This window comes from Hippopotamus amphibius, chromosome 17 (assembly GCF_030028045.1).
Source record: "Hippopotamus amphibius kiboko isolate mHipAmp2 chromosome 17, mHipAmp2.hap2, whole genome shotgun sequence".
Classification (NCBI taxonomy): domain Eukaryota; kingdom Metazoa; phylum Chordata; class Mammalia; order Artiodactyla; family Hippopotamidae; genus Hippopotamus; species Hippopotamus amphibius.
In genome coordinates this window covers 35,033,952-35,049,963 of record NC_080202.1, presented here as the reverse complement: position 1 = coordinate 35,049,963, position 16,012 = coordinate 35,033,952, and the positions used below count along the sequence as shown (strand labels likewise).

Genomic DNA, 16,012 nt, shown 5'->3' with positions numbered 1-16,012 from the left:
GCAGTAACTGCAAGTGGATGACATTTAGGAACATTCAAGAGGGTCTAGAGACGTGAGAAAGGCCTCACGGTGGCCATGAGAAGCCAGAAAGAAGAGTGTGGTTCAGGATCTGCACTTACCCCTCAGCCCCAGTAAACGTCCCTGGTGGAGGATTACCGCTAAAGTGAGAAAGGAGGAAAGGGGACATGGAGAGGTGCATGACAGGGAGGAGAAGGATTACTATGAACCGCCACTCTCAGCGTCTTCTATCTTGGCAACATAGGAGCTCAAAGCTCCTAACTAATTTAACAAAATCCAACTTGGTATAATACCAAGAAACACACAAAGTTCTTACCAAAGCCTCTAAATAAAGAATATCTCTGCTCAAAAGACAATTTTATTTACTGTGATTTTGCTTTTCTTAGTTATAAAGCAATTTCAGTGAATAAGAACTTACTGGGGAACATTTCCCAAATGCTAATATTTCTCCCTTTTTGTTAAGAAATCCTGTGCAAGTAACTATGCTAAAATGGAACCCTCATATATAAAGAACTGACATGAACTCTGGGGATCCTGGAATTTCTTAAGATATAAGGAATGATCTAAACACACAGAGTTATAAGTAGTGGTAGAAAATACAGCTGGGATTAAGAATTTAGGTTCTTCAGGGAATTCCCTCGTGGTCTAGTGGTAGGGCTCCTTGCTTCCACTGCCAGGAGCCCGGGTTCTATCCCTGGCTGGGAAAGGAATTTCCCACAAGCCTTGCGGTGTGGCAAAAAAAAAAAAAGAAGAAGAAGAAGAATTAGGTTCTTTAAAGGCTCCAGATATACCACCATCCAGTCCTCCTCCTTTCCCCTGAAAATTTTGAGGTGTTGATTTATTAACTTATTTTATGGACTTTTGGCACTTTTTTTCAAATCATTCCCTGCCCATGAATTTTGCAACACAAAAACTTATTTAATGAATGGTCAATGTGATGGAACATAATATGAAAAACATACAATGCACACTTGTTCACAAAAATAATAATAATGAAGCAAATATAAAAACACACAATGTATATTTTGTTCACATTCTTTTCAAAAACAGGATAGATGGTTTGTCTCCAAGGTCAGGAAGGATTTGCTGACCTCCTAAGAAACTTGTCCCACAACTCTTAAGCCAAATGGAATATCCTAAACTAACTGTCACAGAGATATGAAAAACTAGGATATTAGGTAGTTAAGTAATGTTTCTGGATACTAATATAATAAAGCTGAAAGAAAAATGGATGTCAACCATTACTTAAGAGATGAAATAGGACTGTGATTCCTGAAATGAGAAAAAGAGTTTCTTAACAATGAAAAACTTTCAACTGTAAATAATGGCCCTGATACATTTGCTAGAGTCTATAAGTTTCATAGAAAGAGTGAAAGAACAATAGTTAGATCTTTGCCATCAGCTTGACTTTCTGATTTACCACAGATTAGCCAATAATTAAACAATTCTTTCTACCTGAATTCCAGACAAGGCTTACCCACAACTCTCCTGTGATAGTTACCTAAAAATTTACTTACTTTCCGTCAATGGGATGGAGATAATGACACCGTTGCCTGTCCCCACCCACAAACGATTGCAAGACACCATAAGAGCTGTGATCCTCACAAATGAGAAGCCCAGTTTTCCAGTACCTGCATGGTGGGAGGGAAAACATTTTATTGAAAAACTAGAGCAGGGGATGTTTTAGGTTCCAAGACCCTCAGAGTAGCTGGACTAATATAACAGAAAGGAAATGTGACCAGAGCTAGTTGGATGTTTCCTGAAGCTGCACATCAATCAAAGCGAACTCTCACTCGGCTTTATCAACTATCTGACAATTCATGGCTAACGGAGAAAGAAAACTCAAAGTGGCTGACATTACGTTATCATTCAGAAGGAAGATGCTGTGGATCAGGAAGTATGATACAGGACTTACTTAAGGAGCTGCAAAACCAAACCAAAATGCAGCACAAAACAAAAAAAAAACCTCAACAAAAACAGTTTACTAGATTGGGGAAATTAAATGTCATCCATTTTATAAGCTGAGAGAGTTCTTGCTTGCCTTAAATTTCTTTGCATAGGTAAGAAACAATCTTTGCTAACAAAACCTATACCCTTTCCTTCTTTATATATTTGAGTCTAAAGCAGTTTAGAAATTTTAGGATACTACATGCATGTGATTTAGGGAGAATAAATGCACTTTTTTATTTCATGAGAATCTTTAAAGTGATCTTATTTTCAGGGATTTGAGAGGCAAAATTATTAAACAGATAAATACATTGAAGACAAACAGCATTTAGTTACTCATAAGTTCTACTTACTAGAAATGAGAGTATGATCATAGAATCACAGTATTAAAAGGAACCTTAGATAATTTAACCTATAGATCTTTAACCTATGGTCAAAGTATATTCCTGAAATTAGTTTGTGTCTATATGTACATATGTCTGATTCTAGGGAGACGACACATCAGGTTTTCTGAGGGCGACAACTCTAAAAATGTTAAAAACCACTGGTGCAGTTCAACCTCTCTTCATAACAGTCACACAGCACTGGATTGGGTGCTAGGGATACTGCAAGCAACAAGCCAAAGATAGTCCCTGCCCTTCATGCAGCTTAGGTTCCATGGGGGAGAGAGACAGTATGATACTGGTACAACCACAGTAATGATAAGCCCACGAAGAAAAACTATGAGAGCTTCTAAATATAACTGGGAGATCAGGAAAAGTCTCTTCTGGATGTGACACGTAAGCTATGACCTGAAGGCCAAGTAAAAAGGGACTAAGAAAAACTTCTCAGACAGAGGATAGCACACATGAGGGCCTTGAAACGGGAAGGAAGTTGTTGAGTTTAGGTCAGTGTGGGCAGAACAGAGTAAGCAAGGAGAGTGGTCCAGAAGAACTTATTCTTCTGATAATGTCACAAAATGTCACCTCACCTAAAGACAAGAATAGTCTAAAAGTGGCTGGCATTACATAAGTGGAGGTATGTCACGGTGATATCTACACACTGGTTACTATGAAGAGAACTCACTGAAATGGAGACAAGACCAGTTAAGAGGCTCATTGTCATCTGGAGAGGGAAGGTTGGTGACCTGGCCTATGAGAATAGTGTTAGAGATAAAGACATAACTGATTTAAGGGAATTCCGTGGTTGTCCAGTGGTTAGAGCTCAGCGCTTTCACTGCTGGGGCCTGGGTTCAACCCCTGGTTGGAGAACTAAGATCCTGAAAGCTGCGTGGCATGGCCAAAACAAAACAAAACAAACAAAAGACGTGAGTGATTTAAGATATTCCGGGTAGGAGGCTTGACAGTTCCTGCTGATGGATTAGATATGGGGAATGAGAGAGAAGGAGTCAAAAATGATCCCAAGTTTCTGTCAAGAACCACAGGGTAGATGAGCATTTGCCTGACACTTTCAGTGATAAGAGCTCACTATTCCTGAGGGAACATACTCATTGGTTCTACCCAGCATTTGAGACCATTTAAAAATAAATCATTTTCTTTGACTGATAAAGATAAAATGCTTTGAAAGCTTACCTAGCATTTTGCTTACGTAAGGCTCAATGTCCACATCCTGCAGATGTTGATAAGTGTGTGCATGATAGAGACGGAGTGTGGAATCCAAACGAATGGAGACCCACACACCATCACCCACCCAGGCAAGCTGCCGCACTTGGCTCTCCTTCCTGGGGTGTGCATCAAATGATTTCTAGAAAAGATTGTTCAATCACAATGTTACTTTTATTATGTAGGAGTTTGTGTTTAAAAACTGTGCTAATTTGCACAATAATTTGGCAGACTATGTATTAAAAGGGGAGCCTAAATACTGCTTACACTTATATCCTAGACTGCAACAAAACAAAATGAAGGAGAACTGAAGGATGCTGGATTTCAGCACTGTGAATGATATCAACTTCTGAAAGCAATACTGACACATCCATTCTATGTAACAGCATTCAACAAAAAGACTGAATTTGACCTCAGGATTTGTACTGTTACAGAGCAATACCCAAAATAAGATCCTATTTATGATTAAACAAAAACAAACCTACAATGCTATATGTGTGTGTGTATATATATATCTGCATGTAATACATCCAAAAAATAAACACCAAATGGAACTTCTAGGGTTGAGAACAGGATTTGGGACAAAGGAAGAAGAACTTTCACCTTAAAAATTTCCTACTGGACTTCCTAGATGGCGCAGTGGTAAAGAATCTGCCTGCCAATGCAGGGGACACGGGTTCGAGCCCTGCCCTGGGAGGATTCCACGAGCCACGGAGCAGCTGAGCCTGTGCGCCACAATTGTTGAGCCTGTGTGCCACAACTACTGAGCCCAAGTGCCGCAACAATTGAAGCCCACGCGCCTGGGGCCCATGCTCCACAACAAGAGAAGCCACTGCAATGAGAAGCCTGCGCACCGCAATGAAGAGTGGCCCCTGCTCTCAGCAACTAGAGACAGCCCGTGTGCAGCAATGAAGACCCAGCACAGCCAATAAATAAATAAAATAAATAAATAAATAAATTTATTTAAAAAAAAATTTCCTACTGTTTTTCTTTTTTTAAACAATGAAACAATGCTAAGAGGTTTTTGTTTTTACAACAAATTCCCACTGCAATACTATTCCTCAGTCTGTGACACTCATACAGATTTGCCTGGATACACACTGAGTAGTCGGGGAGACTTGAGAGTCCTGCTCCCAAACCACCTCTACAGAACTAAACATGTCAAGAACCACATATTCATATAATACATATGTGTGTCTATGGATACTCAGACACACATTTAGATATACATATATGAATCCTCCTTCCTTTAAAAAAAAAACTACCTCCCACACTCATAGTCAAAAGCAGCAAGAGAGGTAAAGTAACATGAAAGCTGAGAATTCATCCAATGTATCACTGGAGTACCCCCAAACACACAGATTCAGAAAATTTCTAAAGAAGCTGAAAATAATTAAGTCTTAGGGTCTTCAGGTAATACAAATTCAATAAGTACAGAAAAAGTGGGTTAACTTGCCTCTATTTTCATGGCCTTTGGCTGAACCACATAAATTTTGTTCCTATAGCCACACCAAACTTTGTCATGTACCACAGTCATACATCGTATGGAATGGTGAGGTCGTCCAAGATCTAACAAGTGATAGTTAGACAAATCCCACTGCCCATCTTTAAAATAAGAGAAATAGATGATTAGTTATGCATATCACCTTTTATTCAACTGTATCTCAAGAAACATTCTATTTGGGTGTGTAATTAAATGTATTGATGAAGCACTCCCCAAATACCATGCATTCGGTGTATATTTACAGAGATTGAGTTCTCTTGTTCTATAAACTGCAAAGTTGGAAGAGACCTCAAAGGTCACATGGTCCAACCTGTCACCTAGTACCTGGATCCCTATGCTCTCAACAGCAGTGATGTGATATATCAGTTATAAGTTATCAGTTTATAATAATATTTTAAGAATTAGAATGGATTTAAGGTTATTTGGGGGATAATATCACTCTCGCTCACTTGCATTTTGATGTATCTTTTTGGGTAGAAGTCAAGGGCAACTCATTGCTAACACTTTAGGAATTATGCATACTATAATTTTAGTAATGACAGAAATAAATGAGAAATGAGATACAAATGAGAACCAATCACTGTAACTTGCTTTGCTTGAACAATTTCAGTGAAAAAAAAACATACTGCCTCACAAAGCAGCTGTTCCATTTTAAGAAAGCTGTAATTGTCTTAAAAATATTCCCTATACCTAGCTAAAGTCTGCCTTCTTGTATGTAATCACTCATTAATCCAGTTTTGCCTAATGGAAACACATAATAAATCCAGTCCCACTTCACTGCTACTGCCCTGTCTTCTCCTTTCAAAACCAAGCACACCACAATTTATGGGACCTTCATTCTAACTGCACTTTGTCCAGATCCATTTAATGTTGTCTTTCTACCAGAATGGAGCAGGATTACCACCAGCCCTGCTCTGGACACTAATTTCCATGAGGCTTAGGATGTTAACTAACTCGCATTGAGTTTGATGCCACCAAACTTTAGGTGACTTTCACTCTTTAGTCATATCTCCTCCATTTGAACCCAAATGCAGGACTTCATATTTATCCTTAGTAAATGTATTCTGTTTCTCTTGTTCAATATAATTTTGGATTCAGTTTACCATTATCCCATTTTTTTCTAGATTTTTCTACTCACTAGTTAAGTGACCATGAAGAAGTATTAAAATACTCTCTGCCTCAGTTTCCTCATCTATAAAATGAGGATGACAATAGAATTTTCTTCATAAGTTGTTGTGAGGATTAAATTCAGATAAAGTCCATAAAGGACCTAGACAAGGTAAAACAGAGGCCTCTCTTTTTGTTATGGAGTCATTAACCAGCAATCTCTAGGCACCTCAGTATATCATCTGCCTCATTATTTCTTGAGGCCTCAAAAGACATGAGCCTTTGGGAAAAGCCTTGCGAAAATCTGAATTTAGTGGACCTACGTTTTTATATTTCCCTGACCTACCACTCTAGTAGGTAGGAAATGAAATATCACTTTTGGTTGATACATGTACCAAGGAGTTACATGCTTCATTCACTTAATTTAAATCACTCAAGGCAGTTTTCTGACACTACCATCCTTCTATGTGCAGATGGTAGAAACACTAGTTTAAAGGGGAAGAATACAAATAATGTGACACAAAAATGAATAAACGTTACCCAATTAAAAATCTTTTAAAAAACATTCCAAATGTAAGTGGATGCAAATTATTTTTAAAATATTGGACATAAGAAAACATATCCTGGGACTTCCTAGGTGGTGCAGTGGGTAGGAATCTGCCTGCCAATGCAGGGGACACGGGTTCGATCCCTGCCCCAGGAAGATACCACATGCTGCGGAGCAACTAAGCCCGTGCGCCACAACTAGTGAGCCTGTGCTCTAGAGCCTGTGAACCACAACTATTGAGCCCATGTGCCGCAATTACTGAAGCCCATGCGCCTGGAGCCCGTGCTCTGCAACAAGAGAGGCCACCACAATGAGAAGCCCGCGCACCACAAGGAAGAGTGGCCTCTGCTCGCCGCAACTAGAGAAGGCCCATGTGCAGCAACGAAGACCCAACACAGCCAATAAGATAAATAAATAAATAAATAAATAAATAAATAAATACATTTATATTAAAAAAAAAAAGAAAACATCTCCTCTCACTAAATTTCTCCTAATTGAATAAGTATATGAGTGAAAAACAAATGCCTCCATTGCACATTAAGAGGACCATGAATGAGGACTATCTGCTCATTATGGTAAACAGGTTTTCACTGAGGTATACTATTAATGTATGCCTGCAGGCAAGCACTCACAGAGTTACTTATGTCATACATGGTTAGTATTCAGTTTAAACCTTTACCCTTTCTCCTATTAAGTATCATTTCTTTAAAACATAAGAAGCCAATCTGCTTGAAAATGCTTTTGCAAAGCAACACATTAGTACACATGTTAAATATTTATAACAACTCACCAACTCCTCTGTGAAAGATTGCGAGGGTACCATCAGCCAGGGCCACTAACACAATTCCTTTCACATGTCTGCAAACAGGAAAGGGGATTTTAAAACTCTCCATTCAGGAATACAGAAGACACTGTATGCTACTGAACTAGTTCAGAGGTTCTCAGAAGGCCAATCTGTGATATATGAGGATTACATGAGAACCTAATAACACATTCTTTTCACTGAGAAAGTCTTGCTATGAAAATGTCAGCTAAACTAAATAAAAAGCATGTGTGGTGACTCAGTTGTTTCACTTTCTAGCCTAAGTTCCTCCTCTCATCACAGACTGTTAACAAAAGGTCCACAGACCAGAGACACACCCCTTGAGTAGAACTGACAGAGTCAGTTCTGTGGACCTAACAGACTAACTTTTGATAGTCAACATACAGAAAAGTACTAGTAAATCAATGTCCCAATCAACATATTCACAAAGTATAAAGAATATTCTAAAACAAATATAAATTAACGGGTTTTCATTGGTTTTCTCCCCCAAAGTACTAAAGAACTTTCAGTATGGTGAAGAATCAATCAACCTGGCAAGTTTTCTCTCCTACTTAAAGTTCTCTGCTTTACTTCCTAGAGTTTCAATCTCACTCATAAAGAGGGTTTAAAAAATATATATATATGGATACTGATTTAGTCACGAAGCACATGTTAACTTTGATAGTCTTAGAATCTAGTTTATACCAAAATACATATTTTTGAAAGGAAGAATTTCTAAAGTAAAACTTACACAATACTGAGAATCGAATCTTTAAGTTTAATAGAATGGAGACATTTCCTCCACTGGGCTACAGATGAATGGACATACAAACTGCAAGAACAAAATCAAGACTGGTAAGGCATAGAGAACATCAAGTAGTTGCTTATATCTAATAATGAACACAAAGTTCCTTCAGAAGGAAAGAAGAGGAACATAAAAATTTTAGGAGAAAAGGAGAATAAGGGTAGGCCTAAGGCAGAGAAATAAGCTGCTTAAGCAAACAGAAACATACAAAGAGTGAAAAGCCAGAACTAACACATGGTTAGTTTGTTTCAGGTTACCCCATACTTCAGAATCCTTGGTTATAAACCTTGTTTTAAAAAAATCTTACTTTTCTACTACACTGAGCTTTCTGATGACAGAGTGGTTTATACCAGAGAGTGGCAAACTAAGGACCATAGGCCAAATCCAGCCACCTACCTGTCTTAGTACAGTCTGCAAGCTAAAAATGGTCTTTACATTTTTAAATGGTCGGAAAAAAATCAGGGAGTATTTCATGAAATATGAGACTTATATGAAATTCAGTGTTTTATTATTATTGGAACATAGCCATACCAGTTCACTTATGTATTGTCAATGCAGTGACTGCTTCCGCATCACAACAGCCTAGCTGAGAATCTGCTACAAAGATTATATGGCCACAAAGCCTAACATTTCTTATCTGACCCTTCATAGAAAAAGTGTGCCAAACCTTCATTCTGTACTATCAGACCTTTATGGAAAAGATGCATTAGTGATGCTGTTTAACCTTAGGAAAAGCACAAGTTTGGAAGACTCCCCACACTACTACAAAGTGGAAAGTCCTATAATGTTTATCATAGCCTAAGCTTTCAGACTGTGATTTGTCCTGGTTTTCCTAGAAGTTATGTTTAAAACTGGGCCTTCCTGAAGCCAAAGAGATTAGTTTAATCCCTGATATTCCATGAACACACTCTAGCCTATATAAACCTTTCGTTGTTCTGGACCTCCTATTTCTATATCATTCAGATTTTAAAGTTCTATTTACCTCTTTTCCCAAGAATATTACATAAAGAGAATATCCTGTGACAAACATATGGTTTACCATTCAGAATCAATGCAAGCCCAAGTCCAGTTTATGAGGCAGTTGCAATATAACCTCAAAACTGGATGGAATTCTTTGCTTTAATAGGCACTTTTTGTTTGTATTTGTATGTACCACATTTTAGATATCTTCTGATTTCAAAAGCAAAAGTGAAAGACTAAAGATTTCTAACATTCAAAGAGTTGGTACCTACCAGCCATTCTGAGCTCCAAGCCACATAGTTGGTAAAAGGCTACTCATTTTCTGGGCTTCCTCTCTCACCAGGTCTTGTTCATTTTGCAATACTGACATTTGATCTTTATACGTATCTGAGTCATTACTGGAAAAGGTGGGACAAAGGGGAAAAAATGTGAATATGTTTAGCTACAGTTTTAAGGGATTGATCACTTCCACATTTAGTTTACAGTTAAAAAAAAAAAAATCAAACACTAAATTCCAGTAAAGCCAAAGTTAAACACTTATATTAAACATTTCAAAAAGAGAGAGAGAGAGAAAGGAAAGGAGGGAGGAAGGGAGGAAGAGAAGAAGGAAGGGAGGAAGGGAAGAAGGAAGGAAGGAAGGAAGGAGGGAAGACAGGCTAGGCAATGGGGGGAGATGAGAAAGAATGAAAGAAATGTATATATTCCGGCAACTGTGCCAGAAGTAACATTAACATACTAGGAAGCTCAGGGTACAGATAAGGTGGTTAAGACACAGTAATGAAATATAGCAGTTAATATCCAGACTATAGTTAAGGTTCTCCCTTACAGTTATTTTGAATTTTACGAGTTTCTTCTGTGGGGAGAGAAAGAGAGGTGGTTTGTTTCAAAACTACACACACACACAAACAGGAGGATGAATTATAAAGAACTTTCTAAAATAAATTAACAAGCTGAAACATGCTTATATTCCACCCAAAACCTTCTTTCTCTAGACTGTCAGAGGACATTTGGTTGCCTTTTTTTTTTTTTTTTTTGAAAAAAGCAGCTTAACTGGGATATCAAATTCAGAACAGACAAACGAATCAGTAAGTCTATAAAAAGATGACTTTATTCTTATACTAACAATTAAATGTCAATAGACACTTGGTTGCTCTATTCACTAAGAGGAAGAACATCAAATTGTAAAAAGACTCCAGTTTTGACAGACCCCCGTCAGCTTTCTACAAGGACTAGAGAAGGCAAGAAAGAAAATTAAAAGAATTTGCTAAATGGGCCTTCCTTTTGAAGGAAGAGTCTAAAACAAATTATGTCCTAATAAAATGTTTGTCAGAAATCTCAATTCAAAGGTCATTAAAACCCACATGGGAAATTTAAATTTAAATGGCCAATTTCACTAATAGAGTGGGTATGAGAGTAAGAGTTGGGATTAAAATGGCAAAGAGTTATTAACAGAATAGAAGACAGTGAGCACAACAATTAAAAAAAAAACCAACGGAGAAAATGACTGGGAAGATTTTGACTAATATACTTTATAAGCAAGATTTTTTTAATTTGAAAGGAAAAGAGAGCAAATGGGGTGAAAAATATGTCTAGAGAGAATACAGTGGAAGGAATAGATAAAGACATAGCTGGAATAAGTAATAACATCTAAATCTGCCACAACAATGTCAATTAGTAGGAATATTTTGGCTGCTTGAGATCGTTTTGCTTCCTTTTATGGGTGCACTTATCTGGTTCCCTAAGTTGTTGACTCATTTGTATACCTTGACTGATATACTGGTGAGAGGTCTTCTGGGATTTGAACTCCCAAAGGATCGGTGAAAACATGTTCTGTGTACACGCCAGTTTGGGAGATGTCCACGGTATCTTCAGCTGACCCTGCATTGCCTTCAGTAGCTTCAGTTGCTTCTTCTGCTGTTGGAACATTTTCATCAACCTCACTATTTTCTGTTAGCTCTTCTACAAAATAAATAAAGCATGCTAACTATTCCAAGTTTGAACTTTTCTTCCAATAATATCCCCCACACAAACCCCCTCTAGACCTCCACTCTACTACTCCCTTTTCCTCAACACTATGTAACAAAATTGAGGATTCTTCATGTCATTTAACATTCATCACAGGATCTTCTTTCAAGCTCTTTCATCCTTATTACTTTTAAGATCTAAGTTAATGACGCATTTGGGACAGGCTCAGACTCTATACAGATGGTATCTAAGGAGGACAGACATACCTGGTGGTTTTTCCATCACTGGAGAAGTTCCATTGGTACTAGGGGAAGTGGCAGCTGCTGTCACACCTTCTGCAGAACAACCAACTACTGTGATGCCTCCCAACAGGCTGTCTGTCTCTGCTGAGCTATTGCTTGTCATGCTTCCACATAAAGATGCTTTGTCTACTTGTCCAGATTCTGAAAGCTCTTCTCCGACAGGGTAGTCTGTTTCTCGTGCTCCTGAAAAACAAGATAAACCTTCATTTAATAGCTCAGTAAACTCCTATAAATAGCATTTTCTCCACTAAGGCTCTCTTATTACATTTGAAATAAGAGTGCAGGTGAGACAAATAGCTATTCAAATACACTGCCAAGATGGTAACAAAATTTTATTTAAACTAATTTAAGCTCAATTCACAAGTTGAGAAAGTAGCTTAAAAAATTAAGATAATACTCCTATTAATGCAAGCACAAGTAAAGCTGAAAATGTCAGAAATGACATTTCTATTCTTAATACGAGCTCAAGCAGCCACCTAATGAGATTAAAAACAATGAAATCTAAGTATATCTAAGTCAGCAAAAAAAATTTTAATTATCACTATTACTATTTGAAATATGAACTTCTACCACTATTAAAGATTAATACAGCCTAGGTGTATACAGTGCCTTAAGATATTAGTAACACATTTAAAAACTAAGCATGTACCTTAAAAAAATAAATGTCTTCAGTTCTATTTAGAAAGCTGTTTTTATTCATATCACATTAAAAAATTTTATTGTAGTAAAATATACACATATATGACATAAAGTCTGCTATTTTAACCATTTTAAGTATACAATTCAGTGGCATTAATTACATTCACAATGCTGTACAGCCATAACAGCTACCTATGTCAAAATCTTTTCTGTCACTCCACAGAGAAAATCTGTAGCAATTAAACAATAACTCTCTGCTCCCTGAGCCTCCACACCTGGTAATCTCTAATTTAATTCTGCCTTTATGAATCTGCCTAGTCTAGATAGCTCATGTAAGTAGAATCAAACAATATTTGTGCCTGAGTTGTTTCCAAGGTTAATCCATGTTATGGCATGTATCAGAATCTCATTCCTTTATATGGCTGAATAATATTCCACTGTGTAGATATAACATTAACCTCTTTAACTTTTTTTTGGGGGGGGGGGGGGGCACATTGTGGGGCATGCAGGATCTTCGTTTCTCCACCAGGGATCAAACCTGTGCCCCCTGAAGTGGAAGTGCTGAGTCCTGACCACTGGACTGCCAGGGAATTCCCTTTAATTTTTAAACCAAAGTGTTAACATCACATAATATAGAACTTTAGATACAGAATTTTAAAGGGCCTTCCCTTACCAATGAATCTAAACAGTGCCTTGCCCTCTGCCTCCCACTCATCTTCTTAGTATCTGAAAATATCTTCCTTAGTCATTTGTTTCCAGTTTAATTTTGGTCTTCACCAACTAGAATATAAACTCCATGAGAGAGTGGTACATATCTATCTCCAATAAGCAACCAGTTCCTGCCAATAAGGAGCTGTGGATGGTGGAAAGAGAGGAGCATGTTACTCTTACCTGGTACACTTGCTATGCACAGAACATGAGAATTGCAAACAGTGAAACTGTCTAGGATGTTGCCTGGTTGAACAGCATCAATAATGATAACTTTTGTAGCTGAATGAGTGCTGGTACAGATCCAGACTAGACTGGATAATTCTTCTTGATTTTTTAACTCCTTCTGCTGTTCCTACATAGGCAAAGTAAGGAAAATAAATGTTTCAAATGAGATGTATGTGTAAATATTCACATGGCTGTGGTATTACAGTAAAGGACAATACTATTTCAAGTTTATTTCCAGATTGTTTGGAAGGCTGAATGTATAACCACCTTTCAACAATAATCAGTAGACTAAAAACTAGCAGTTAAAACAGATCAGTGATAAAAATGTTCTATATCGTAACTGTGATGGTTGTTACCTAGGTGCATACCTTTGTCAAAACTCTTTGAACTGTACCCATTTAGAGCATATACTTTATTGTATATAAAATATATACCAGTAAAACTGATTTAAAAGGGGGGGGGGATGAGGAGTAAGCAAGGGCATAGTAACCCCAATCAGAAGTTGGACTCAGAAGGAAGTCTGAGACCGAAGAGCTAAACTATTAGTCTCAGAAACTGGGTCAAATGCTAGTGTAAGCACTTACCTTAAGTTCCTGATCTAACTTGTCTAAACTACTCTGAGATGCACTTCGTTGTTTACTTCCTTCTGTATCCAAACCAGCAACATCCTTGTAAAATACACTTGCTCCAACAACAGAACCACCATCTCTGGTCTTCCCACCTGACAAATTGACTCCAACAGCACACCACAGCTTTTTTGGGTTAAAAAAAAAAAGATGGTATTAAGCCACTTTCTAAAAATGTTTAGAACTTTTTATATTTCTTTAAAAGATCTAATGATTACAAATAGAGGGCTCTAATAATATTCAACGTATTCTAGTCTAAAACTACAAAATGAGCAATAACCTCGTCCACAAAAGTAGAATTAAACTTTTTTGGTTTTAGGAAAAAAATCCACCAAGACTTTAAGTAATATTACCATTAACTTCAAAATTAATTTACCTTCATTGATGTATCTTTTTCATCTAGAGGTCTGAGATAGACAGGCACAGGTAAATTTTTCATCTTATTTTCCCCTTGTCCGTTGGTTACCTAATAATTGGAGAGGGGAGAGAAAGACACACTGGGTAAGCCTCATCAAAAGTGAACTTACAGAACCACTGAGACATGGACAAGCACTGCTACAACGTATTTACTCTATGAAATCAAGTTCAAGCTAACTTTGTCATTCTTATTTGAAAAATAAGCAGAAAATCAAGTGGTAATTAGGGAAAATAAGATGCTTTGGGAGCTCAGAAAAGATACACTAATTCACAGACCTGCTAGTCACACATGTGGTGTGACTACGACTCTGTGTGTGTGTGTGTGTGTGTGTGTGTGTGTGTGTGTGTGTGTGTGTGTGTGTGTGTGTGTGTGTGTGTGTGTGTGTGTGTGTGTGTGTGTGTGTGTGTGTGTGTGTGTGTGTGTTAGAGGTAGGGAATGTGGTAAAGTTCCTGAATTGAGTTTTAAGTTAACAAGCTTGAAAGGCTCCATGACAAAGGCGTCTTAAAACTTTCAAACAATAGATACTGTTGTTATTTTTTTTCCTTAAATGAAATCTTCAAATATTAAAACAAAGTAAAATACCCCAAGTTCCACGTACTTGGCCACCTCCTATTGACCCCTCTCCCTCCTCACATAACTCTAGGCATTTCTCTTGAGCTGTAGGGCTCTGGAAAACAGTCTAAAAACCACTACCCTCAGTACTTCTCTAAACGTGTGCCAAATCCATGCCGCTTGAAGTGAGCAGGTTGGATGTGTATTTCCAGTCTTTCATGTCCAGGCCTACCTTCGCCCCTTCATTTCCCACTAGATGTTCTTACCATGTTCAAACGTTACCTGTTTGTACTTTTGAGGCAAACTCCAGCCAAAAGCCTGCACTCTACCATCTTCCTTCTGAACATGTGCCTTTACCTGACGATACTGTTCTCTCTTTTGTTCTCTGCGTGAGGCTAAACTAGCTTCAGTTCTAAAAAGAAAAGAAATTTTCTTTTTTTAATTAAGTGACTATAATAACAGCTTATCTCCCGTCCCCTGCTCTTTTGAGCAGAAATAACAAGAAAAAATTACCTTGGTGTCAGACAGTTTACAGACACTGTATAATTTAATCCTAACACTTCTGAGGTAGGTTATCATACTCATTTTATAGGCAGAGAAACTGGGGCTCTGAGAGGTTAATTTTGCCAAGTTCGTGTACTTAGTGAGGAGCAGGGTCAGAATGTAAAGTCAGTTCCTTCTGATAACAAAGGAACTGTTCAGACATCTGGGACAAAGGCTTACACAGGTCTTCAACATTTCTATTATTATTTATCCATGTTGTCAAACCAGCAAAAAGGAGATTTTTAAAAATTTTATTCTCTTTATGAAAACTATGAGCAACATGCTTAAAGGTAGTCAAGTTATAGAAATAGTTTCTTTATAGATTTATCCAAACCCTTATAGCTGATCTGAGAAGGGGCAAGAATATTCTGACTATTAAGTTATTTAGGGGATAACCACTAGTCTGGAAAATACTTACTCTTCACTAAGGAAATCAAAGGCTTTGGACTTATCCCCAGGGAGCTGAGATAAGGTACTGCTTCTTTTCTTGACGGAAGGAGTGACATGAGAGGTGGGTGCATTATACTTCAGATTAACTGGTGGTTCAGGCTTCTTAGTAGTGTTACTTGAGGAGCTGAAAAGTCTGCTGAAACTAAAAGGAAAATAAGAAAGGATGTATATGTGTGGCATGTGTATGTATTATGTGCATGGTTAAGAATAATCCATAACTATCCACAAATTCCAGAGAACTTTTACAAGGCAATGAGTTAGAAACCAGCAAAAAGATTTTTTGTAGTTAC

The 16,012-nt window shown here is 37.6% G+C and overlaps 1 protein-coding gene across 5 annotated transcripts in view; it reads right to left on the bottom strand.

Moving 5' to 3' along the window:
* Window positions 1-16,012, bottom strand: part of SPAG9 (sperm associated antigen 9) — a 147,097-nt gene that overhangs the window by 7,760 nt on the left and 123,325 nt on the right. For 2 of the 5 annotated variants that reach the window (XM_057714046.1, XM_057714051.1), the window contains 14 exons: window positions 15,691-15,864; window positions 15,012-15,141; window positions 14,136-14,225; window positions 13,718-13,885; window positions 13,089-13,260; window positions 11,523-11,741; window positions 11,055-11,250; window positions 9,564-9,689; window positions 8,278-8,358; window positions 7,515-7,582; window positions 5,023-5,171; window positions 3,537-3,708; window positions 1,536-1,649; window positions 120-158 (listed from right to left, as the gene is read on the bottom strand). In XM_057714046.1, the coding sequence (XP_057570029.1) occupies window positions 120-158; window positions 1,536-1,649; window positions 3,537-3,708; window positions 5,023-5,171; window positions 7,515-7,582; window positions 8,278-8,358; window positions 9,564-9,689; window positions 11,055-11,250; window positions 11,523-11,741; window positions 13,089-13,260; window positions 13,718-13,885; window positions 14,136-14,225; window positions 15,012-15,141; window positions 15,691-15,864 (1,898 nt within the window). The remainder of the gene's footprint in view (window positions 1-119; window positions 159-1,535; window positions 1,650-3,536; window positions 3,709-5,022; window positions 5,172-7,514; window positions 7,583-8,277; window positions 8,359-9,563; window positions 9,690-11,054; window positions 11,251-11,522; window positions 11,742-13,088; window positions 13,261-13,717; window positions 13,886-14,135; window positions 14,226-15,011; window positions 15,142-15,690; window positions 15,865-16,012) is intronic. The other 3 variants (XM_057714048.1, XM_057714050.1, XM_057714047.1) reach the window with 3 other exon arrangements.